This window comes from Tauraco erythrolophus, chromosome 5, assembly GCF_009769465.1.
Source record: "Tauraco erythrolophus isolate bTauEry1 chromosome 5, bTauEry1.pri, whole genome shotgun sequence".
NCBI classification, from domain to species: Eukaryota; Metazoa; Chordata; class Aves; order Musophagiformes; family Musophagidae; genus Tauraco; species Tauraco erythrolophus.
Window position 1 is genome coordinate 78,295,985 of NC_141469.1, and position 22,192 is coordinate 78,318,176.

General features: G+C 39.8%; 1 protein-coding gene across 1 annotated transcript in view; it reads right to left on the reverse strand.

Annotated features, from left to right (window-relative positions):
* Positions 1–10,639: 10,639 nt before the first annotated feature.
* Positions 10,640–22,192, reverse strand: part of EGF (epidermal growth factor) — a 61,950-nt gene continuing 50,397 nt past the window's right edge. The window contains 4 exon segments of the mRNA XM_086612138.1: positions 10,640–10,854; positions 13,360–13,462; positions 16,925–17,027; positions 20,539–20,703. Of these exon segments, the coding sequence (XP_086468264.1) occupies positions 10,640–10,854; positions 13,360–13,462; positions 16,925–17,027; positions 20,539–20,703 (586 nt within the window).

Genomic DNA, 22,192 nt, shown 5'->3' on the forward strand with positions numbered 1-22,192 from the left:
ACTTTGTGTCAGCTCTCTTCCTCCAATATTTTGGAATAAACACTTCATAGTAAACATTATATCTCTTAAATCTGCTCCTTGCATGTTACCCTGCTTGTGGGTTTGAAATCTGCCTTCATATGTTTGTGTTCATACTGAGTTTGAGGAAACATCAAAGAAAGCAAATGGAGCAGCTCCTGCAAAAGAAAGAAAAGGAAAGGTGGGCAGAGAAACCCGCTTGCTGGCTGGTAGTGCATCTCTCAATGCTTTTGATTTTCTTTCTGGATACCTTCCCAGAGCAGGGAGACAGCGGAAAAAAAGAAAAAAAAAAAAAAAGTGCTTTACATGGGAATTTCCCATTGGAGAAGGATGTAGATGTGCAATTAATTCTCTCCAAGAAAGTAAACATTGAGCTAGGAAAGATTTTCTTCTAAACCTCATTGACACGCCGATGCAATGTTTAGCATGTAGTATAGAAAAGTCTGTATGACACACTGTGGTGTTTCTTTCTGACATAAACAGACAGAAGTTATACATAATGCAAAGCCATAAACACTGACAGACTTTTGCAAGAATGTTTACATTTATTTTTCATAGCCCCGAGAAATCGATCTGTAAAGACATCCCATAAGAGACTGCATTTGGCCTTGAAATGTTGTCCCGAGAGACTGTGTTTCTCTCTTCCACTTGACACATCTTACAGAGGGTATCAGCATATGGATTTGCACGTCAGCTGTGTCATGAGCAAAGAATTGCTATTGTTTTAATATGCTACACTGGGACATTTGAACATTGATATTGCCAGGTACTACTTTACGATTCCCGTTAGATTTGTTGTAAAGCACACACATTTATGAACTGAAATATTGCTGTATTCACCCATAAAACTCTATGATATAACAGTACCAAGCATCTGGTTTTAATCAGAAGTCAGGAAATTCACAGCTTGAGCTGGAACTCCATCCTTTCCTAAACTCATTGTGTTTAACTTCTGCAACTCAGATGTGAACAGGTTCTACAAAAGCCTCATTGCCCTACTGAGAGCTAAGCACAACAGACATACAGGTTTGGAGTTAGGTGATGCATCAGGGGCAATTCCACTTTTCGAGGCTTCCTGAAGGAGTAACTTGAACAATGGTAGTAAAGCAGGACAAAGAGACAACACAGAACATCATTGCTAATAGTTTACACAATGGTGTTAGTGCTGCGAAGCAGACACACTTGAACTCAACTTTCAAATCCAAGCTCTAGCTGGAAACGGTTAGATAATTTCCAAGATTCTGTTCAAATTAATTGAATGCTACCTTTCTCTAAAGCCACAATAAGGATTTTGCTGATAAAATACAATCAGGATTGAGCAGTAAAATAATTTTTTATTGTAAATCTGTTCTAAACCATTTCTTTCATAAGTGAATTAAAAATCCATAGGAGCAAAGAAAACAAATCAATGTAATGCACATAAAAAAAAGTGGTCGAATTAATGTTGGACAGACAGTTCTGAATGCAACATTTAATAATTCTCAGTTGATCAGCTTTGCTAGTAAATAAATGGATTTTCATTTGTGGGGGTTTTGTGAGCATTCACTCATTCATATCAATCTTTTTTTCTGAGTTTTTTCTCTGCTCCTACAGCTGGGGCACACCCTCAGCTAGAAGTTTGGTTAAAAATTAGACCCCCAAGCCCTCCCCAGGAAAATAAATGGAGCTTCAAAGTGTAGGAAGAAAGTTTAATGAATGCAAACGTTCTTAAAATCCAAAAAGAATTTGAGAGTTTTACAAAACCACGGGGCTCCAGGGACATTCACCAGATACTTAAAGGGAACCTCGACAGGTTCCTTTCAGCTGTGATCCTATGCATTCACATGACTCTTCTCTGAAGCTTAGCCAAACCCTTGTGATCTGCAAAGTTTTGCAAGAAAAAACCTTTCAGAAAGTCCTGAAGGGAAAAGAAAAAAAAGCTGAAAGTCTCATAACCTTCAGGACTGGAGCTGTGACTGGAAATCTTGCATACATTTACCCAGCCTCTTGGGTTTCGCAACACTGATTATGTATGTTCAGCAAGAGGGACATACTACGGGAAACTTATTATCACTTGTCTATCCAGCAGACAAGAAGACAAATCACACACTCACAATTGTATTTATCTTTCAAAGTTTTAAAGAAAAATGTATCCTACAGCTCAGAGTACCAGACGTCACTTTCATCTAACATCTGAAATACTGACAATATTCCCTTCTGTGTCCCTTTCACCTGATAAGATGGAAAACATTAAATTAAAAGTTACACATTTCTGGGAATATCTAAAGTTCCTGTCTGAGAAAGTGTCAATTGATATTGCTTCTTAGCCATGGTGGTGAAGATGACAAATAGTCTTCCTACATGAGTGTATGTGTTTCAATGGGGCTAGGTGGTCATTCAGTAATATGGTAAGTAGATAAAGACAGTATATGGTAAGTAGGCATAGTTCAGATATGTAACCTACTAAAAGATATGGATATTTTATCTACATTATTAGCTTGAGTGTGACAGTAGGCATGAGTGTAAAGCACAACCCAGTGTGAAGAAAGGTTGTCAAGTGGCTCCATCACCGCCCGACTCAGAGCTACTGAACCCACTGAGGTAGCACAGACTGCATTCACCCACAGGCTGGGGCAATAATGAGACTCTGTACTGTTGGAAAGAGCTTAGTTCCTCTGAACAACACATTCAGCTTTGTGATATTTCTCTACTACATCCACTGCCCATTAGTACAATAATGTAATACGAAATCTTTAAGCTAATTCACTATGTGCTAATGTAAAGACAGAAACATGCATACAGAAGAACCACAAAACATTGCACCAGAAACTGTAGTTCTACACCTGGAAATAATGTCTATAAAGAAAAGCTTTCATGAATATATGTTATATGAGAGATGATCTAGATTTGTCCTCAGGAAGGTCTGTTCTGATGAACAGACTTTAACCACTGTTAAAACTACTGTAGTGGCCTTTAACCACTGTTACTCCATTCCCCCTCCCTCTTCTAGACCATTTGCAGAATGATTAAACTCCCTATTCTTATTTTTATGATAAAGAGATTTGAAACCTACCATTCATTGTCACTGAAGACGTTTCCCCTCCTTCTGGGCATATGTTTGGCTTTCATGTTTTTGAAGAAGCAGACTGTGGATGTTTGATATCTATGCACAGCATGCAGGATAAATGCAAAGGTTTAGTAGTGTACTAAATATGACCCTTTGATTTTGCAGATGAGAAGCAGAGGGATACTACCTGGGTTACAAAGCCATCTAAACGTAAAGCTGAATGACTTGTAACAGAACAATGGATGGTGAAAAAAAGTACCAAAAACCAAACCAGAAGAGAAAATACACATTAAACTGGAAAAAGGTGAAATGTGAAATCTATCCCTTTTCTATAAACACATGTGGAAAGAATAACACCTAGCCTTTTTATTCTTGGCTTCTTTTTTTCCCTCTCTTTACATTCCAAGAGAAGATCTGCCAACTTTTGGCCATATCTGTTTCTCTTCTGTTGTTTGCCAGTATTAGTGCACTCTAGCACACATTCCTTCCTAAGACTTCAAAACGTGTCATTTGTTAGGTCTAACTGTTTAAAGAACCCAGCCACCCTTCCCTCCTTTGCTCACAGCAAGCTGGGTGGTATACAGCACGTTTGTGTACCCCAGCTTATGCGCTATGGGTTTCGTTGAAATCTTTAATTGGAGAGACTCTTGAACCAGACTTCACACTGCATGACTTGTGTTATTGTAGATCAGAAGACCTCGCACTAATACATTCAAATGCTTCTAATGCTCCCTTCATCCTAAAATATACACTGAGGCAAACATACCTGTGTTTTGCTTATCGAAGCCTCCTGATGCAGAGCTTCAGTACTTCTGTTCTGTAAAGCGTTTCTAAAACCTTAGATCTGGATCTGCTTATCATTAAACATATAAGCAGAGGGTGAATTCACCTTTACACAAAAGGTTAGCACTGTTTTAACTCTTAGGATTTAAGTTGGGCTCTATGGTGAACAGGCTCGAGACAAAGGGGTGAGTTTTACCATGAAAGATTAGTTAGCATCACTTGAAAATAAAATATTGAGTGAGTTAGGGTGTACAGTACCCACTCTGGGTATATAATAACGTGAGAATTGGGTTAGATTCAGATCTGGTGTAAAATGAGTTAACACTAACAACTGCGCTAAAACTGCGTCCGCTTCAAACAGGTCTTGATCTGTCTCTGGAGCAGCAAGAAATGCAAATCTAAATAAACTTGATTCCAAGTCTGATGATTTTAATGTTAACTTTGCTTATAAGAATAGCCCTTCTGTGGGAATTTCTTTCAAAGATCAAAAAACATACCACAGTGAGACCTATTAAAATATACCTAAGAATTCTTGTGTCCTTCTCTCGCTCTCTTTCTTCCCATCTTTTTTTTTTTTCTTCAAGTGGGGAGGAAACTTGCAAGAACTTGCTGAGTGATTTGCCTGATGCTGCCCGATGAGTAGTGGAGTGAGGTACAGAACCACGTGCTCCTGATTGCTCGTTACTGCTCTATAATGTAGCAGCATCCTCAGCCACAGAGCTCTGAATTTGCATGTTGAGGGCATGTTTTATGGGATGCAAAAGAAGAGTAGGGAACCACTGGCTGGATGAAGACTTCCGGTTTGGTTTATTATTACATCCAGCCACGGGATACATCAGATCCAAATCTGACTGCCTCAGCATTTGGTAGTGTTCAGCTTCGGGGTCATGGTTCACTCTCTGTTATGAAAATGGGCTCACAGTGTGTTTTGACGGACTCACTTCCTACAATTGATACAGATTATTAGGTATGAGAAAGGAGAAAAGAACTATTATGCTTACAACATATACTAAGCAGTGGGCAGTGCCTTGTTATGTATCTCAACCTCCTGGAGGTGGTGTCTAGCACACTTCTGGCTTTAGGTAAACAAAATTCTCTTAGAGGTCAAAAATCTTTGTATAGTGATTAAGGATACTGACAAAGCCAAAAAATGGACAGTTAATACCATGTTTAGGCTCTCATTTAGGAGATTTTGCAGAGAAGAGTGTTACTTAAAACTGACTGCTGTTGACCACTGAAGAAATGAGGAAAGATATGATAATCTTATACAACCCCAGTTTTGGTCTGTTCCCTTGACCTGGATTAACCTTTTTCCTTTTATCTGTATTTTAATTCCAAACACCTCACTTGAATGCAACTGTATCCAGGTCTCTGCTAAAACCTTTAATGAGCAACACTAAGGTCAGCAGAAATAAGTTTGAACTCTATTAATTATTTCATACGCATACTATAGGGATCCTTGAATTTAGCCATTTTTTGTCTCCAGTGAGATGTTCAGCATCTGGCTGTGTTTAGTTCACATTAATTTCTTTTTAAAATGGTTGCCTTTCAAGAGCCATCTAAGATACGCATTTCTTTTTCTTAATTCTTACTATTTACAGGCACGCACATACTGCACAAATGCAGCCCAGAACTGGGCCTAACTTTCTTCTGCAAACAAGAAGTAAACAGCAAAATGGTCATTAAAATCTTAGTCTGAGTATTTCTGTTCCATTCTTGAGTGAAAAAAGGATAAATTTATATATAGCACACTTTCACTGCTTCTATATAGTGACTAACTACTTTTTATAGACTAATGAAATATCAACTGTGCACTCCCTCCTTCTATTACAGCACACTCAAATGTATTGTTTTTTGCAATCAATATTAACAAAGATCATGTCCATTAAAATGTGCACACTGTTCTGTAGGCTGAATACAGCACATAAAACTTGTTGGTTTTAATCAATAAAACGCCCAGAGCCGCACAAAAATTGCTGGGTCATGAATCCATGAAGCTATTAAACCGTGGGGTTTTTTTAATAAACCTCTTTTTTTATATGGCTATGAGTAGCTAATTCTTTTATAAATTATTGAGTATTCTTTTCATTGTTTGCATCCCATTAATACCTAGGGGACTTATTAATGGACCAGGACTCCAGCTGCTCTGGTTCCAGTAGCTGCTCACATAAAAGTGAGGAATTCCCTTACACAGTATCTTTGACTTACTTTTAAAACCATTCCAAATCAGTTTGGATAAAGGCCATGTGGGTAAGGCCAATAATTGCTACATGGATTGAAAACTGGCTGGCAGACAGGATCCCATAACCCGTAATGAGCGTACGGTGAGGGTCAGACTGATGGGGCCAGATTAGGGGTAACATGGACAACGCTATCTGTGAACTAAAGCTCGTGGAAGGCATGTGGTATAAAGCTGGATACTTGGAAAGGTAACAGTGTCATGTGGCAGTGGCTGCGAGCAAAATCAAGGGTCTAGGACTCGGATGTTCTTAAAATTAATCTTGGAGACATGTCCTAACTTCTTACCTGGAAAAAAGGCAGCTGCAAGACTACAGGGTCTTGATCTATGAAGCGTAGAAATGCCTTCTAGGCTTTGGTTTAACTTCTGCTTGCATCTAAAAGAATCAAAGAGTCAGAACCACCCCCTCCAAAAAGAAAACGGGCAGGGAGAAGACATTTTGGTTGTAACACCTAGGCTTGAGGAGGAAGATGTGATAGTGGTCAGGGTCGCAACACAAAAGGGCTTCTGCATCTTTATAGATGATTATTGCAGCGGTTGCCTCAAAAGTCAAGTTCCAAAGCCTTGAAATTGCAGGATATTGAGGGCCCCTAAGGCTGACTAGAAGGGACTAAAGCTTTTCACTGGTCTGAATCTAGTCCACCTCAGTACTGAGGAGTGCCTGAAAGCTAATCCCATGATGAATGGTCTTCACAAAGTTGGCTGTTCCTGGTCCACATCAAAACTGGCATTAAACAGCAGTCTCAATAAAAGATCAGAGGAACGTGAGCCAACTTGGGCTATCAGCCTCACAGATTGTGTTTGGGGTGCATTCCTGGGGCTCTGGGGGAGGCTTCTAATGCCACTAACATCTCTCCTTTTCACATGCAGAGAGATAAAGATGGCAAGTTATCAGGGAGTGATGCAATAACACCAAGTGAGTCTTGAAGACTAAATGAACAGCGTAGGCATCACTCTGAAATAACATGAGATAAAATGACTTCCAATAAGACAAAACCCACAATATATGTTAAAAAGGCAGCAGTTTTGCCTTATCTCATTCTGAATAATTTTTTACTTTTTTCGTAGAGGCTTTTTAAAAATATTTTCATCCTGAAAGAGATTACGAGGATGGAAAACTTTTGCCTGCACAGACAAACTTCTGCAAAGCTGCAAGTGACTGCAAAAGGGACTTAAAACGAGATGTCATGCATTCCTATGACTAGGAACCATCACATTGCCTATGTTTGTTATGAATGAGCATGAATAATTCCTCACTTGTTTACGATGAAAATATGGCTTGTAGAGAATTGAAATGTCAATATCAATAAAGTTAGGATTTACTAAACTAAACAAACTAATTTTCTTCCTTGCTCTTTAGAATTGCCCAATAGTTTTCTCAATTTAAACTTGTCAAGCTTTTTTCCCCTATGTTTCTGAATTCCCCTTTTGCAGCTTAAAATAACACATGTTAATTTCAGTTTTAAAAGTCAGAGTATACCAGTAGGATTTGAGATCAATATCAAGTTAGCTACATACCCAGAAAGTCTAATAACTTTAAAAGTTTTTAGTGGGTCTTTTTTTTGCATACCTGAAAAAAGTTTAGCCAAAAAACCTGAGGATCCTCCAGGATTCAGCCATTTGACTTCATATAAAACCTGAGAATAACATCTTGGACACCAGTTTGAAAAGGTATTATGAAGTCATGGATAATATTTCTAGACAAACAAGTAGCAACATTCATAACAGAGCCATTTAAACGTGCACGAAAAGGAGTGTATGGCTTCTACTGGTTTGTGGGAATGTATAACTAAAATAATAAACAAAAACTTACTCTATTCAAGCTGAGCCCTACCTGAGAGCTGCAGAAGATAATCCTCATTAGTACAGATTCTCCGAGCAGTGAAAGAAAAATCCATGATATCTGCAGGTGGTGCACCAATGCATTACACACTGCAGCTGTGTGAAACCAATGGAGTTACCAACAAACATGACATGGGTTAACTGAAACCAGAATTTTGCATTCTCTTCTTTTAAAACAACAGGGACATCAGGGATCTTTTTATTTTATTTTATTTTATAAATCAATAGCTTTATAAACATACAAATAAACCAAATATATTATATTTACGTTGAAATATCATCTCAACATTTTACACTAAAGATTATTTTGAGTTTAGAGCTGAGTTTAGGAAACATTTAAAACTCAAAACACTCTAATAAAAAAAAACGTATCATCTTAACTTTCTTATCTTATTCTGTGAAGAACTTTATCAAATTTAAAGTTAGATCCCTAGACTGAAGGAAAGCAAAGTAAACAAAAGATGGAGTAGAATAGGAAACTAATTTGTAAGGAGTCTGAAACACCTTTGTTTAGACAAGATCCAAAGTTATCAATCTTTATTTCCTTTGAGCAGGGAAACTTCCAACTAGATGTTGACTGTCATTCAACACATGTTGATTCTAAGCACACAAACATATTTCACCAGACATAATCAAAATGCAGGGATCAAAGTCGCTTTACTGTCTAGTTCTCATGGAAATAAAATGTTTTACTGAATCAGGGCCTTTATAGCTGGACTCTCTTCTCATTAAAATACACAAGATCAGTAATGAACTGTGAAAGACCAAGGAATCCAAACTAGATGCATTCAACAATGTTAATGAAATTAAACTATACTCAACTTCCAAATACTAATGGTTCAACCCAGTGGTTGCCCTCTCTTTAACACAGTTTAGTAAGCCAGCTCTCCTCAACCACTTCTCTTTCCATGGAAGCACCTTGTTGCCATTCACACAAGAGAATGCGTCTTCGTTGCTACTGATTCCAACTAACCTCTGGAAATGCCTATTTTACAAGTTTATTTTGAATTCAGAATTTACGTGATTGGAAAACAGACTCGGCAATTCAAAACCACTAGTAAAAACCACTTCAGAAGATAAACAAGTGACAACTCTCTACACAACATAGCATTATATTTATTGTAATTCGGACACCTTGGGCTCGATGTTCTTACTGTTTACACCAATATAAATCAGAACTGACTCTGCAAAGTTATTCAAGTGTGTAACTGTTTCAGACAAGAGGTAAGAGCCTTTCAATACTCTTTCCCATCATTGGTCTGCAGACCGGGTAACCAAATTACAACATCTCATACCCATTTAGTCCTTTACTGGCAGGACTCTTAAAACCCAAAAGCAGGATGGTAAGCACACAAATTAATAACATTTGGCACTATTATCCAGGTAACAAGTTATAAGGAACACTAGTGGTGGGCACAGTAGCAGAATTTAAAGAAGTTGTCCGATAATTACAGTAGTAGGCTTCAAAGACAGAGGACTGAGAGATCTCCTACAATTAAAACATCATTAGTACTGTAGCTGATTCCTGGATATTTTTTTAAGCCTTCTGAAAACAGCCTTAGGGAGTCAAGACCAGTGGTGAAAAACACTTGAGACAATAAACAACTAAGCTACAACTCTGTATATAACAGAGCTTTGTAAGTAAGTTAGTTCTTAAATAACTGGAAGAGAACTGTAGCTGTTATAAAGACAGTTATAATAAAAATTGGTGTTGTTTTCCAGCTGATCCCATGGATTTTATCAGGCAGCACAAATCAGTTACGTGGAAGCCAGTTTGAATTGAGGTGGTTTTTTGTTTGTCCCACTCCTCCTGTTCTTTTGAAGCAGCAACTGGCTGGACTTCTTCCTTCCCACTAAGTCCTATTCAATGGACCAGGCTTTGCTGCCAGCCACACTTCTGTGAGGCAAGGACGGCTCCAGCACTTTCCTCGCAGGGCTGAAAGCAGACTCAGGCCCACCGCTTCAGTCCAGAAACAATCCTGAAGGACCAGTGTAGACTGGAAAATTTAATGGAACAATCACCTTTCCCCTCAAACGTTACCTCTCACTTAATCGACGTGACCTTCATTAGTATCACGTGCTCACACACAATCCTCCAGCACGCCAAACCTGAGAAATGCAAGACCCTGTTTGGTGCTCGCTTACAGAAGCGGATAGAAGAATACCTCTGGTGACGTCCAAGAAGTCACACTGGCTTGACAGCAGTGCTGGGGAGAGGCTTAAAGTGTCCCTGAACAATGCTTTAATAAAAAGATTCATTTCTAACTCATTTTCCTGCATTGTCTTCCATTCCAGTTTCTCTGCAGTTGTGCTTGTGGCCCATTTTCTAGGCAGTTTTCTGGACTCTGTGTGTATGTGAAAGACCACTACTTGCAATAAACTCCATTAGAAAATACTTATCTCTGAAAAATCAGCCACTAGTCTATTTTCTCTTTCTCTGCCTTTTAGCAGGCAGTTAATGAAGTTAGCAGTGGTGACCCTTAAAGTGATACTTGTAGAGCACTCATCGCTAATACATCGCGCACAGTAATTTTTCCAAGCAGAGATGACAGGGAAGGAGCAGCAAGGACTCCTTGTTCCGTTTTGACTTGTAGGTTTTTTTCTAAAGCAGGTTTTAACAAAAAAATGAGGGTTGCTTCCGTGTTTAATGAATACCCATTCTCTACTGACTTCATCCTTCCTCTTTTTCCCACTCAAACCTGGGCTGCTTTCTAGTCTGGCTGCATGAGCAGGCTGGCTGGTGCGAGCTCGCAGGGCTCCCTTTCCAACAGGGGCTTGGGTTGGGTGCTCCAGGGAGAGCCCTTCACCGCTCCCGTAGGCTGACGCCATGTCTCACCAACAGGAACCTCTCGTCGACAGCCTTGTTCTTTCTCCTCTTCTGCCAAAGTCTCTGCTGCTTTGTCATATGTTTTAGGCTGTTCTTCCGCTGGAGAAAAAGGATATGTATTACCAAAAGCCATTTGGAGAAGCTTCACATAACTAAGCTAAAAGAAAGCTAATGGCAGCTTTGAGAGAAGAGAGCTATGAAAGGAAGCATTATAAAATGAATTCATGTCAAAAGAACAAAAAAAGAGCCTAAGACAAGACCTTGGTTCAGATTTTAAGAAATCATAGAATCATAGAATCATAGAATCGTTAGGGCTGGAAGGGACCTTCAAAGGCCATCTAGTCCAACCCCCCTGCAAGGAACAGGGATATCTCCAACTAGATCAGGTTGCTCAGGGCCTCATCCAACCGGGCCTTGAACGTCTCCAGGGATGGAGCATCCACCACCTCTCTGGGCAACCTGTTCCAGTGTTCTACAACTCTCATGATAAAAAATTTTTTCCTAATATCCAACCTGAATCTACCTCCCTCTATTTTAAAACCATTACCCCTTGTCCTATCACAACTGGCCCTCCTGAACAGCCTCTCCCCATCTTTCTTGTAGGCCCCCTTGAGGTACTGGAAGACCGCTATCAGGTCATCCCGGAGCCTCCTCTTCTCCAGGCTGAACAGCCCCAACTCTTTCAGCCTGTCCTCATAGGAAAGGTGCTCCAGCCCTCTTATCATCTTCGTGGCCCTCCTCTGGACCCTCTCCAACTGGTCCATGTCCTTCTTATGTTGGGGACTCCAGAACTGGACGCAGTACTCCAGGTGAGGTCTCACGAGGGCAGAGTAGAGGGGGAGAATCACCTCCCTCGACCTGCTGGCCACGCTCCTCTTGATGCAGCCCAGGACGCGGTTGGCCTTCTGGGCCGCAAGAGCACATTGCCGGCTCATATTGAGCTTCTCGTCCACCAGTACTCCCAAGTCCTTCTCCTCAGGGCTGCTCTCAATCCATTCTCCGCCCAGTCTGTATTTGTGCCTGGACAGTCTGTATTTGTGCCTGTCCTAGGCAAATTTCATGGCTTTCTGTTTTAATATACAAGAATAGGAAAATGCATGCATGTGAAAGGAAGGCCACCTGCCTGGCAAAATTAAAGCCCCTGCTCCAAAGTCAAAATACCTGAGAATTATTATAGCTGGCATGGTATAAGAACTTCCTTTAACATGTTAGAAAAGACATCAGATTATTTACCCGTCGTGTCGTCTAAAATGGTCGAACCACTTTTGTTAAAATTTTCAACTACAAAAAAATCAGACTCCTGTCATGAGAAATTTCTGTTCCAATAACTGCATCTGATAAAACTATAAATGAGAACAGAGCTTCCTAATGAGAAACATCAGGCTTCTTTCACTGGATGATACAGTTCTACACATGTTCACAAAATCAGTCCAACCAAGTAAACGTGAGGTGTATTTTCTATGATGAATAAAGTGATTTCCCCACATATGTCTAAGGACAGGATGGGCAGCTCTGAAAATCTTGCAAGATGCCCTCTCATTCGAGTATCCTCAAACATATGTCTTTGCATGTTTCTGAAAGACTGATGCAAACTGGGTTCTCAAGTAACTTCTGTAGTTAGGAGGAATATACGGTAAATCAGACAAATGGTTAAGGATATCAGTCTTTCTCCACGATTTTTCACCATTTGAGCAATTAGGACATTCAATTGCCATCTATAAGGCAGCATTTCCTAAAACTCAGAGCAGTCCAACTGGTAATCCGTGGGCCACAGAAGCCTATTGTGCGCTGCTGTGCTACCCTGCTGCCTTTGCACCAGGGATGGGAGGCACATCTCCTTCATTTGTCTCATCTTTGTTTAACCGAAACACTCCCCAAGCAGTCAATCACCTTGTTTAACACAAAAAGCAGAACTGTAGTTGCTGTCGCAGGGCAAAAGGTCTCTGGGGAGAACTGGAATCCTCACACCATGTCAGTTATCCTGCCTGAATGAATAAGGGCTGTCAAAGTGTATCTTTCCATGGATATACATTCCTCCCATTAGTGTAGAACCATAGAATGGTTTGACTTGGAAGATGCCTTAAAGATCATGCAGTTCTAACGCCCCTGCTATGGGCAGGGACACTTTCCACTGGATCAGCTTGCTCAAAGCCTCATCCAACCTGGCCTTGAACACCTCCAGGGATGGGACAGCCACAACTTCTCTGGGCAACCTGTTCTAGTGTCTCACCACCCTCATTGTAAAAAATTTCTTCCTTATATCTGATCTAAATCTACTCTCTTTAGTTAAAAGCCATTGTCCCTTGTCCTCACTTGCTATGAAGCAAACTTGTGAAGTTCTATGTAAATGCAAAAAATATTATACTATCACAACAAGCATCTGACTTCTTAGGAGTGTGAAATCATTGTTGTAGTGTGATTTCCCATGAATAATCTGCAAAGTGGAGGACTGAATGGTCTCTTCCCAAATATGGCTTCTGCTGTGCACAGCAGCTATAAACAGGCCAGAAATACAATTTTGATTTCTCTGTCTCCTCTATCAGCTGCTACTCCTGCTGGTACAAAGGTGAGGAGAGATCTAATAAAGAAGGAAATCCTACTCACCATGTTGTGAAGGACAGGCAGGATGAGGATCTGTTGTCTCACACTCAATTAGATCAACCTCTTTAGTCTCCAGAGAACTATTACACTCCTTAACAACCGCAAACTGCAAGTACATACAATACGCACAAAATATACGGAGCCCAAATTAATATCAAATGAACCAGTTTTCTGAAACCCAAGAAGCAAACTAGAAGGGCCACACACTCTAACCACAGCAGCGGGGAAAAGGTCATCCTGACTTCTGGGATGACCCTTTCCCTGCAGATAATTAAACATTTGAGTTGATGACAGCCTCAGTCTTTCTTTGCAAAGTGCAGTCCCAGTCTAATAAAGAACTACCCATTCTCTTGCCTTGCCAAATCAGCCTTTCCAGACACAAGAACAAGAGTACATGAAAATCAACCCTCTCCATAGTAATGAGGGATACTTTTAAAGTATTAAGGAGACCCACAACCAGACAGCAGGAAACCCTGCAGACACAGGGAAGGAAATGAGCCTCCCTTTTTGGCTCTCAGCACCACCTCAGGTGTGTGATTCCATCGTCTCACAGTGACAGTGGAAGTGACATGTCGGAAACAGAAGACAGGAACTTCTGGGGGAACATGTTAAAAAGACCAGGGGGAAAACAGAAAAAACAGGGGCAGAGGAAAGCAATATGTGAAGCACTGTGCTGAAATAGTACAGAAGAGAGAAACCCAGTAAAGTTAGAGAGTTGAGACAGGGAAGAAGAGAAAATGTTTCTGAATAAGATATTCCAATAGAAGGACTGACAGATTCAGTGGTCCAGGTGAATAATTGGTGGATTTATGTGGATGGATCACAGATGTAGCAGGTGTGACTATTTAAGCATGAGTTCATTTACATAAAATCTGTAGGCTTACAGCTGCTAACCCACATGTAACAGAGCCCTGGAGGAGCTGCAGCTACACACAGTTCCGCAAAATATCTTTGATTGTTCAAAACAGAACACTTGCTGGATGAAAAGTCTCAGAATAGCATCAAAATCCAGGCATGTGTAGAAGTTTATCAAGACTTACATGTCCCTAGGACAAACATAGTCTGGCTTACGGAACTCTAATATGAACATGAAAAAATACCCAGGCATACCCTCAGCTAAATGTAGCCTCACCTGACAGAATAGAAGTAAAGGGAAAAGTGAATGACACTGGACAATTTATAGTATAGTTTCAGTATCACAATGCCTAGTATTTGATATGTGTGATGGTGTAAAAGCTCATTATCTTCTGCATTAGCCTAGATGGGCTGGAACCAGAAAGTCTTTCCGCTCCCTCTCCCCAGCCTCAGAAATGAGCAGTAGCACCGTAGGTTACAAAAGTGTGAATTTCATGAGCTCATTACAGTTACTGCACACACATGATCTAGTCCCCATATGAAGTCCTTCATTACGATTATTAATGCTATGTAAATCAATAGTACCCAAAAACCTATTCCAATATCTTGAGAGTTGAGGAGCTATAGAGTTTTCAGCCCCTGATGCAGTATAATCTCTTTTTTTACATAAAGCTCCCCAATAATCCACTTTAAGTTGACAATAGAAATGGAAAACTGCCTGCTGCTTTTTGGCAACTCCACTGTTTCTAACCTGAGTGCATGCATGTGTGAAGCCCCAGCGAACTTAACACTCAATGGCTGCATCAGTACAGAGAAAATCACATGCATGAAACCACAGGAATCCATTACTCTGCAAGCACCAGTAATTAACAAAGGGTCAGTGATTTCCTCTTCCAGCCTGCAACAAGCCATTTGCTATAAATTACTTTGTTAATGTATATGATGTCTCTCAGTGCAAGAATGGTGAAACGGAGCACAAGTACGGAATAGATGAGTAGGTTGGACTTGGTTTTGTTGATTCAGTCCATTGGTTCACTGTCTTATTCCTCCTATATTCAGCAAACACGTCATTGACCACAAGCTTTAATTGTGGGGACAACAGCAGGTGGGGACTGAGCTGATGAGCTGCAGGCCTCCTAGAGCACTGCTCCCAGGCAACGAGCTGTTCTCAGTCCCAACAAACGTATCTAATTTTCCCAGCCTCAGATATTTTGCAAGCTGTAGTTTTTGTCTCTGCTGCAAATAAGTTAGGTCATTGCCACGATTCAGCACATTTGCTATCCAGTATATGGAGAAACAAAGCACTGGTAAAAAAAGGTCCACAAGACAATGCAGCTGACCAGCTAAAGAACAGTATGGCATAACCAGAGTCAAGTCAATCCAGTACTCCCTATCTATGTTCGATAGTGTGTTTCAGTGGCTACCCGCTCACAAATCCTGCCAGACACTCAATCTAAACTATTTGTGAGGCCTTCTTTGGGTTGATTAAAAATCCTTGGATTTACACTATAAATATTCCATGATGTTCGACTCCTCTAACAGATTCCCAAGTAGAACAAACTCATCTCTTTCTGGACTGAAATATTTGGAGCAAAGTCAAACTTCAGGCCATTTAAAAGTCAAATTCTTTTGTGACCATGACTACAACGCACACGGTTCTTGTACTTTCCAAGCTATAGTTGGATGTGGAAGGCTTTAAAATCTTGCAGTAATACCCATACTAGAAAAACATGTGTGCAGTTACCCCAGTAAAAACCACATGTTTCACTAGAGTTTATCACCAATCCCGTACAAGTATAAACTCTTCCAGTAGTCTTTTCCAGTGGCATAACTGTGCTTGTTTTGAAGACTGTATGCTGCTTAGCTAAAGTTTTGCTACCTGGACAAGTATGGTGATACCTGCATTACAGCAGCTTATTCAGAGCTCAATGACGTGTGCGTGCAGACAGGCTCCCAGGGTAAGTCATGTCATTCTGAGAAAGGAGTCCCAGACTGGGCACAGAAGTGGCTGCAGATACCAATTACATCACTTTTGCCCACTCGAAGTTTCAATTGCTACCACCCAGCAGTGTAATGCCATTTTAATGCCAGAGAGAATCAGGTCCTTAGATCAGATCTTATGGAGCCAAATTCTCTGATGCAACTTTAAAAAGGACAGCGGAAACAGGCCGTTACAACCAGATCCAAATGATGGCATTTCTACCTACACCAGTGCAAAATTTGTATTTTATATTCCCTCCCAAACTGCCTGATAACACCCTGGTTGTTTTTCTTTACAAGCCAGCAGCTTCTAATACGAAGACATTTAATTTCATCAACCCCCAAAATAAAGTTCAACATCTCATGTAGCACACACAAGACTTGGCTTCCAAGAAGCCTTTTTTACGGAGGGCATACTTTCCTGTGAAAATAACTCTGTGATATGCCATGTCATCACATTGCCATTTCCTTAATTTAGAACACAGTTCCCCAACTGTTGTGTTCAAAGCTAACAATAACACTGGCTAATGGTTGCAATACATCCAGGCAGCTGTGAACTTTGAGGGATAACAATGAGGTAAGATGAACTAGGGTTCACAGCAAAGCACTTGATGACTCTAGCAGTTATTTAATATATTTAAGATGTGAATTATTTGATGGATAATCTCAAGTGGATCCCTAACACTCTTTGATCCTTCCTGCTTCCCTCTCCACTCCACATTAATATAGTTACCCGAGACTTGTTGCTAGTAGGTGTCACGTTCTCATTGTCAGCGCGGCTGCTGGCCTCTCTTATCGCTTCTGCATAGAGATTCTTCTTATACAAGTTTTGACTTCTGCAACAGAACAAAAGCTGAAACAAATTATTTTGCTTTGGGAGGAACAGATGCTGCTTCCTTTCACACATTATTCTATAGATATTTACAGAAGGGACATATATTTTGTTTTCTTTCATTGGTTTGAAAGGGTGTATTACTGTCAACTACCTCATAGTGCTTAAAACAAGCAGCTTGTCAGAAACAGAAGTCAGTAAGAAGCAAACAGATGTTTGTTCTAATGTGCCATCTGTAAAGGGTCACTCATTAGAAAAAACGATTGGCCTCATAATTTTAACTACCACCTTCAATTTTCTTATCTTATTCCACTTATAATACATTCCTCTTACAAAGATTTGGGTTTCAGCCAATAAAGCGAACAGCATTTGTGGGTGAAGCTCAGAAATAAAAATCTGACTGTATTTTCGTACAGCATTGATAGTTACAATTATCAAAGTAATTTCTACATTCATCTGCGTCATTTACGAGAAACAAAAATTTCTGAAATTACTGTGAAATAAACTGAAAGCCTCAAAGACGTTTTCAGGAAAAAGCATGACCATTAGAATTAGGTCAAGGGGAAAAAAAGCTGTGAGTACAACCTGGACTTGGAAGAGTATATGAATAATCAGCTTGAAGTGGCTATTTCCATAAATTCAAAAATTGTTATATTTGCAGTTAAACAACAATAAGGCAATATTAAAAGCTTGTATAGGACTCAACATAGAAAACATGGTTATAAGGAAAAAAGCTCATTCACACTGCTTGAAACCCAAATCAGTACATCTTTACTGACTTTACATACACATTTTTCTCCTCCTAGATATCAGCTAATGAAATTAACGTTATGCTCTTCAAATTCTGGAAGTCTCAAGTTATAACATCCTTTTACTTGATCTATTTCAAATGACATTTAATAGATATGTACCAAAGAAAAAAAAATTTTCCTTTTATTTCTACATCACATTCATATACTAACTGGGAAAGTGCATCTGCCATAATCATCATATGTTGCTTCCTTCATGAAAATACAATGTAAATAAAATTTGCTTTTTGCTAGAAATGAGAAAGACCTGTCTCAACCATGGATTTTCTCTCCAGATTCTCTGTATCGTGTTCGTGTGTCTTTAAACATTAAAAAAAAAGAAAAAAGTAATCGTCTCCAGTAGAAGATAATACTGAGACTGCTAATACGAAATCAAATAGGTGTCAGATCTGAGAGTGCATCCACAGAGCAGAATGCTGAGAAATAAGCTAAATTAGTCCATTCTGACTTTTCCTGACACTGTGGCAAGGCTGCTGTTCATGTTTTGTCAGCTGGATGTGCCTGTTCTGAGTTGCAGCTCATAGTCCTGACAAAATTCAAGCCCGTTACTCAAGAGTTACAAAATCCATTGCACAGAGCTCACACACAGGGACAGTCCTCAGCGGGATACCGCGCTCAAGAGGATCACCAATTCTACATCTTACTTTACAGCATGCAGAGTAACAGATGCCAGATGGACTTGGCGGGCACAAGATTCTTCGTGTGCGACCAAGCACAAGCAGGCGAGGCTTGAGTGAAGTCTAGTTGACCGGGCACGGGCAAGAGGCCAAGGATTTTTCAATCCTAATCCCAGTCCTACTGTTGATTTTTGCAAAGCCTTGGCCAACTCAGGTGGAGGGATTGTGGGTGTTAAACCTGTGATTCAGAATTTTTTTTTTGTTTTGGAAAAGAGCTGTTTTCTTGCTTCCCAAGGAAGATAGGAAACTTGCCATACCACACAGTCAGGCTGCATAAACCTAACATTAAGAATAACACGATGCCCTTCAGCGGACTACAGTCATTGAACAAGCCAACATAATACTTTGGTACTCTTGGCCTCTAGTTCACACATTTTTCAAATTGGCAGGTGTAGATCTCCCACTTCATTTCCTCCAGTTAAAAGGAGATAGGCGTCTCCATTTTACGCGGGAAGGAACAGGACTATTCCAGACTTAATCAGTACATTTCATAATACAGTAGATTATGTGAAAAAGCAGTATAGCAATTTCAACCCAAATACTGGTTTCCAGGCTCCAGTTAAATAGGGATTTTAGGTCAGCGGTTTCATTTCGATCTAGTTAGGCTAGTAATAGCTGCAGTGCAAATTCAGTCAAGTATGTAATTGAAAACTTGTTGTCGAGGTAAATAGTTATATTGATCAAAAGTGTTTGACTAGGAAGAAAGATAAATCAGGGAGAAATGACAAAAGAGAGATGAAGGGAAAAGAATGATTATCTTCACATCTTAAAACCAGCCATATTCTGGCTATTTTTCATGACTGTTTATATGACATATATGGGAAATATAAGAATCTCACAATTTGTCTATTCTACATGTATCATTCCACTGATTAGCTTCTGAATCCCAGGTCACGAGAACAAACCGGGCTGCGCTTTACTTTAATTCTGGCCTCTACCATTTGTTAACAGAAAATAAGAAGCATGGGATCTTCTCTGCTTTTATGGAGTAAATATGCTGGGAACAATTAAATAAGAATGGAAAATACTAGCTTCTGTAGTTAACTTCTTTTGTAGCTTAACTTTGCAAGCCTAGGGGAGTCTAATTTTAAAATTCACTTAAACTACAAACAAAACCCCTACACACGGAGGGCAGGTGGGCATGTAGCAGGCAAGAGACTCTTGATTTGGCTGCTGTCTGGCTTCTTGTTTGTTTACTTTTAAATATAAATATGCATTTAAACCAGAGCCTCTGAGAGGAGTTATCTGCCAAGGTCATAGCCAAAAGACTCTAATTTATTAGATGCTGAATACTTTCCAGTCCAATGGACATCGATGACATTTAATATCACATCAGACTGGGTTCTTAAATAGTGACTATAGGGATTCTTTTTGCCATGAGAAGAATCTCAAACCTGCACAATTCATTACAGCCATGGAAAATGCCAGGGAGTACTTTTACAACAGATGTGCCCTTACATCGGGGCTCACCTCCCCGATTTTACTCTTTCCACTGCCAGGAAAACTGCTTTCACATGCAACGCTGGAGGCATCACTGTGAGAGTTTGCTATTGGAAGGTTACTATGTTGCTTTTCTCAATGGCAAGGAAACTTTCAGGTGCCACTCTGCACTGAAAGGGAAGCAAAACCAAACTGATAGGATAGCTAGCAGAGAAGAGCCAAACCCTACCATGATAGTTTCAGACATCTAGAGCTCTTAAGGGAAAGCAAGGAAGAGTAAACAGCACACTCCTGAACTCCGTCATCGATACAAATTAGGATCCTCTTCAAGCCTAATAAGGTCTATTCTTCTTCTCCCCTGACACGTCACTCATTAACACCACCGCCAGTACTGCAAGCAAGGCACATGCCAGAATTTTCTGAATTATTCATAAAACTTGTTAATGAAAAGCAAAAGAGTAGCAAGGATGACATGGCAATTTCCGCAGCTGAGGAACAGCTCATGTTCTTCACCATGAGCCCTCTGTGAAAGTCAGCAGCACCTCAGTCCCTGTGCCACACGTTCACAGCGCATGTTTGGAAGCCCTACCTGTGGCAGCAGGCAGCCAGGGACCCCAGCAGGAGCAGGAGGACCAGCACTGCTACGCACACTGCAATGGTGATGTTCCGCATCTTCACCCGCGCCGCGTGCTGCTGCTCCCACCACTCCAGATCGCTGAACTGGCACCGCTCGCCGACGTAGCCCGTCACACAGCTGCCAAAGGAAGTAGGCACACTTTAACTGGCAGTGGAGGAAAAACCCCAGATCACCTCTTCAGTCGCCTTCTGAATTGATTTACCATTCAGAATCGCTACGGAAATATCCGGCTGAATTTAGTAGTGGTGAAGACAAAATGTCTTTAAAGGAATGGCTGTCAAATCCTGTTGAATTCAATATTAAAAGCCTTTTTTTACTGTAAAGCTATAGAATTATAAAGTAAGATTATAATTTCCAGATTCTAAAGGGTAAAGAACAGAAAAAATAATTTTCTTTTAAATCGTGCTGTGTGATTAGTGTTTCCCTAAGATTTCCATTTAACTGTTTCCAGAAGAAAGCTTCCTTTTCTTTGAAACGGGCAATATTGGACTTACTCTTATTTTCAGAGTGATTTGGTTAAAGGAATCAAATTTTAATCTGAGCCCTTACTTTAAAATAAAAGATGAATGAAAATGTTTTTAAAAACCTCATATGTGTTAGAAATATCTTCATAATTTAGTTTTAACACAAGCTTGTTCTGTAAGAAGGTTTTGTTTACTTGTTTGTTTTTACCACTGTAAAACTCAACATAGAAATATCTTACCAGTGCATTAAATCCTCAAATTCAAATTACTAGAATGTGAGAAATACATGAAAAAGAATCTCATGCTAGATTTACTGTCCAAGGTGAGAGACATGAAAAAGAAAATAATAAAAATGAACCGTCTACTCAATTCATAACAATCTCTCAGCAGTGTAGGCTCAAATCCTTCTCGCAATTCTTAGCAGCCTAGCTTTATTCAAGTCAAAAGAGCTGGTCAAATAAGCAAAAGAAGCAAGATTTGATCTGCAGCAGCTTTTACCTAATGTCTTGAAAACGTTATATCAGCATTCATTATTAAATCAGTCACAAGGACTCTCATTCTGTCATAAATTAGAATGCATATACTTTGGAAGGCAGAAAAATGTTATTTTTTTGGTGTAAGATCACAATAAATTCCAAACAAGCTAGAAGATCTACTTTATAGTGTACGAGTTTTTATTAGCTAAAATACAAATCACATTTGGTATGTGATTTTTGCTAGATATTTTTGTTAGATATCGTATTTTCTTGACTTCGTTTTGGTATTTAGTATGTTACAGCCTACATGAACGAATGCTGCCATCTAGTGAGTATTCAGCAATGTGAGAATTCAGCGAGGTCCACACACAAACCCTGGCCCCAGAGAACACGGCTAAACACGGTTGCTCCCTGATTTTTTAAACGGCTTCCACTTTCAGCACTGAAGAATGTGTACATTTGGATTCTTACTATGCCCTAACACCTAACAAATGAAAAAAAAAAAAAAAAGATGTGATCCAATTTGAACGTTCTGCAATTGTAGACTCTTCAGTTTCAATAGGAGAAACTCAATGAGGTGAAAAACGATAACTTCCAATGCCTCCCACATTTACACTAAACATTCATAACAAATACTAGAGGTGATCATGAGTCCACCTCCTGTAA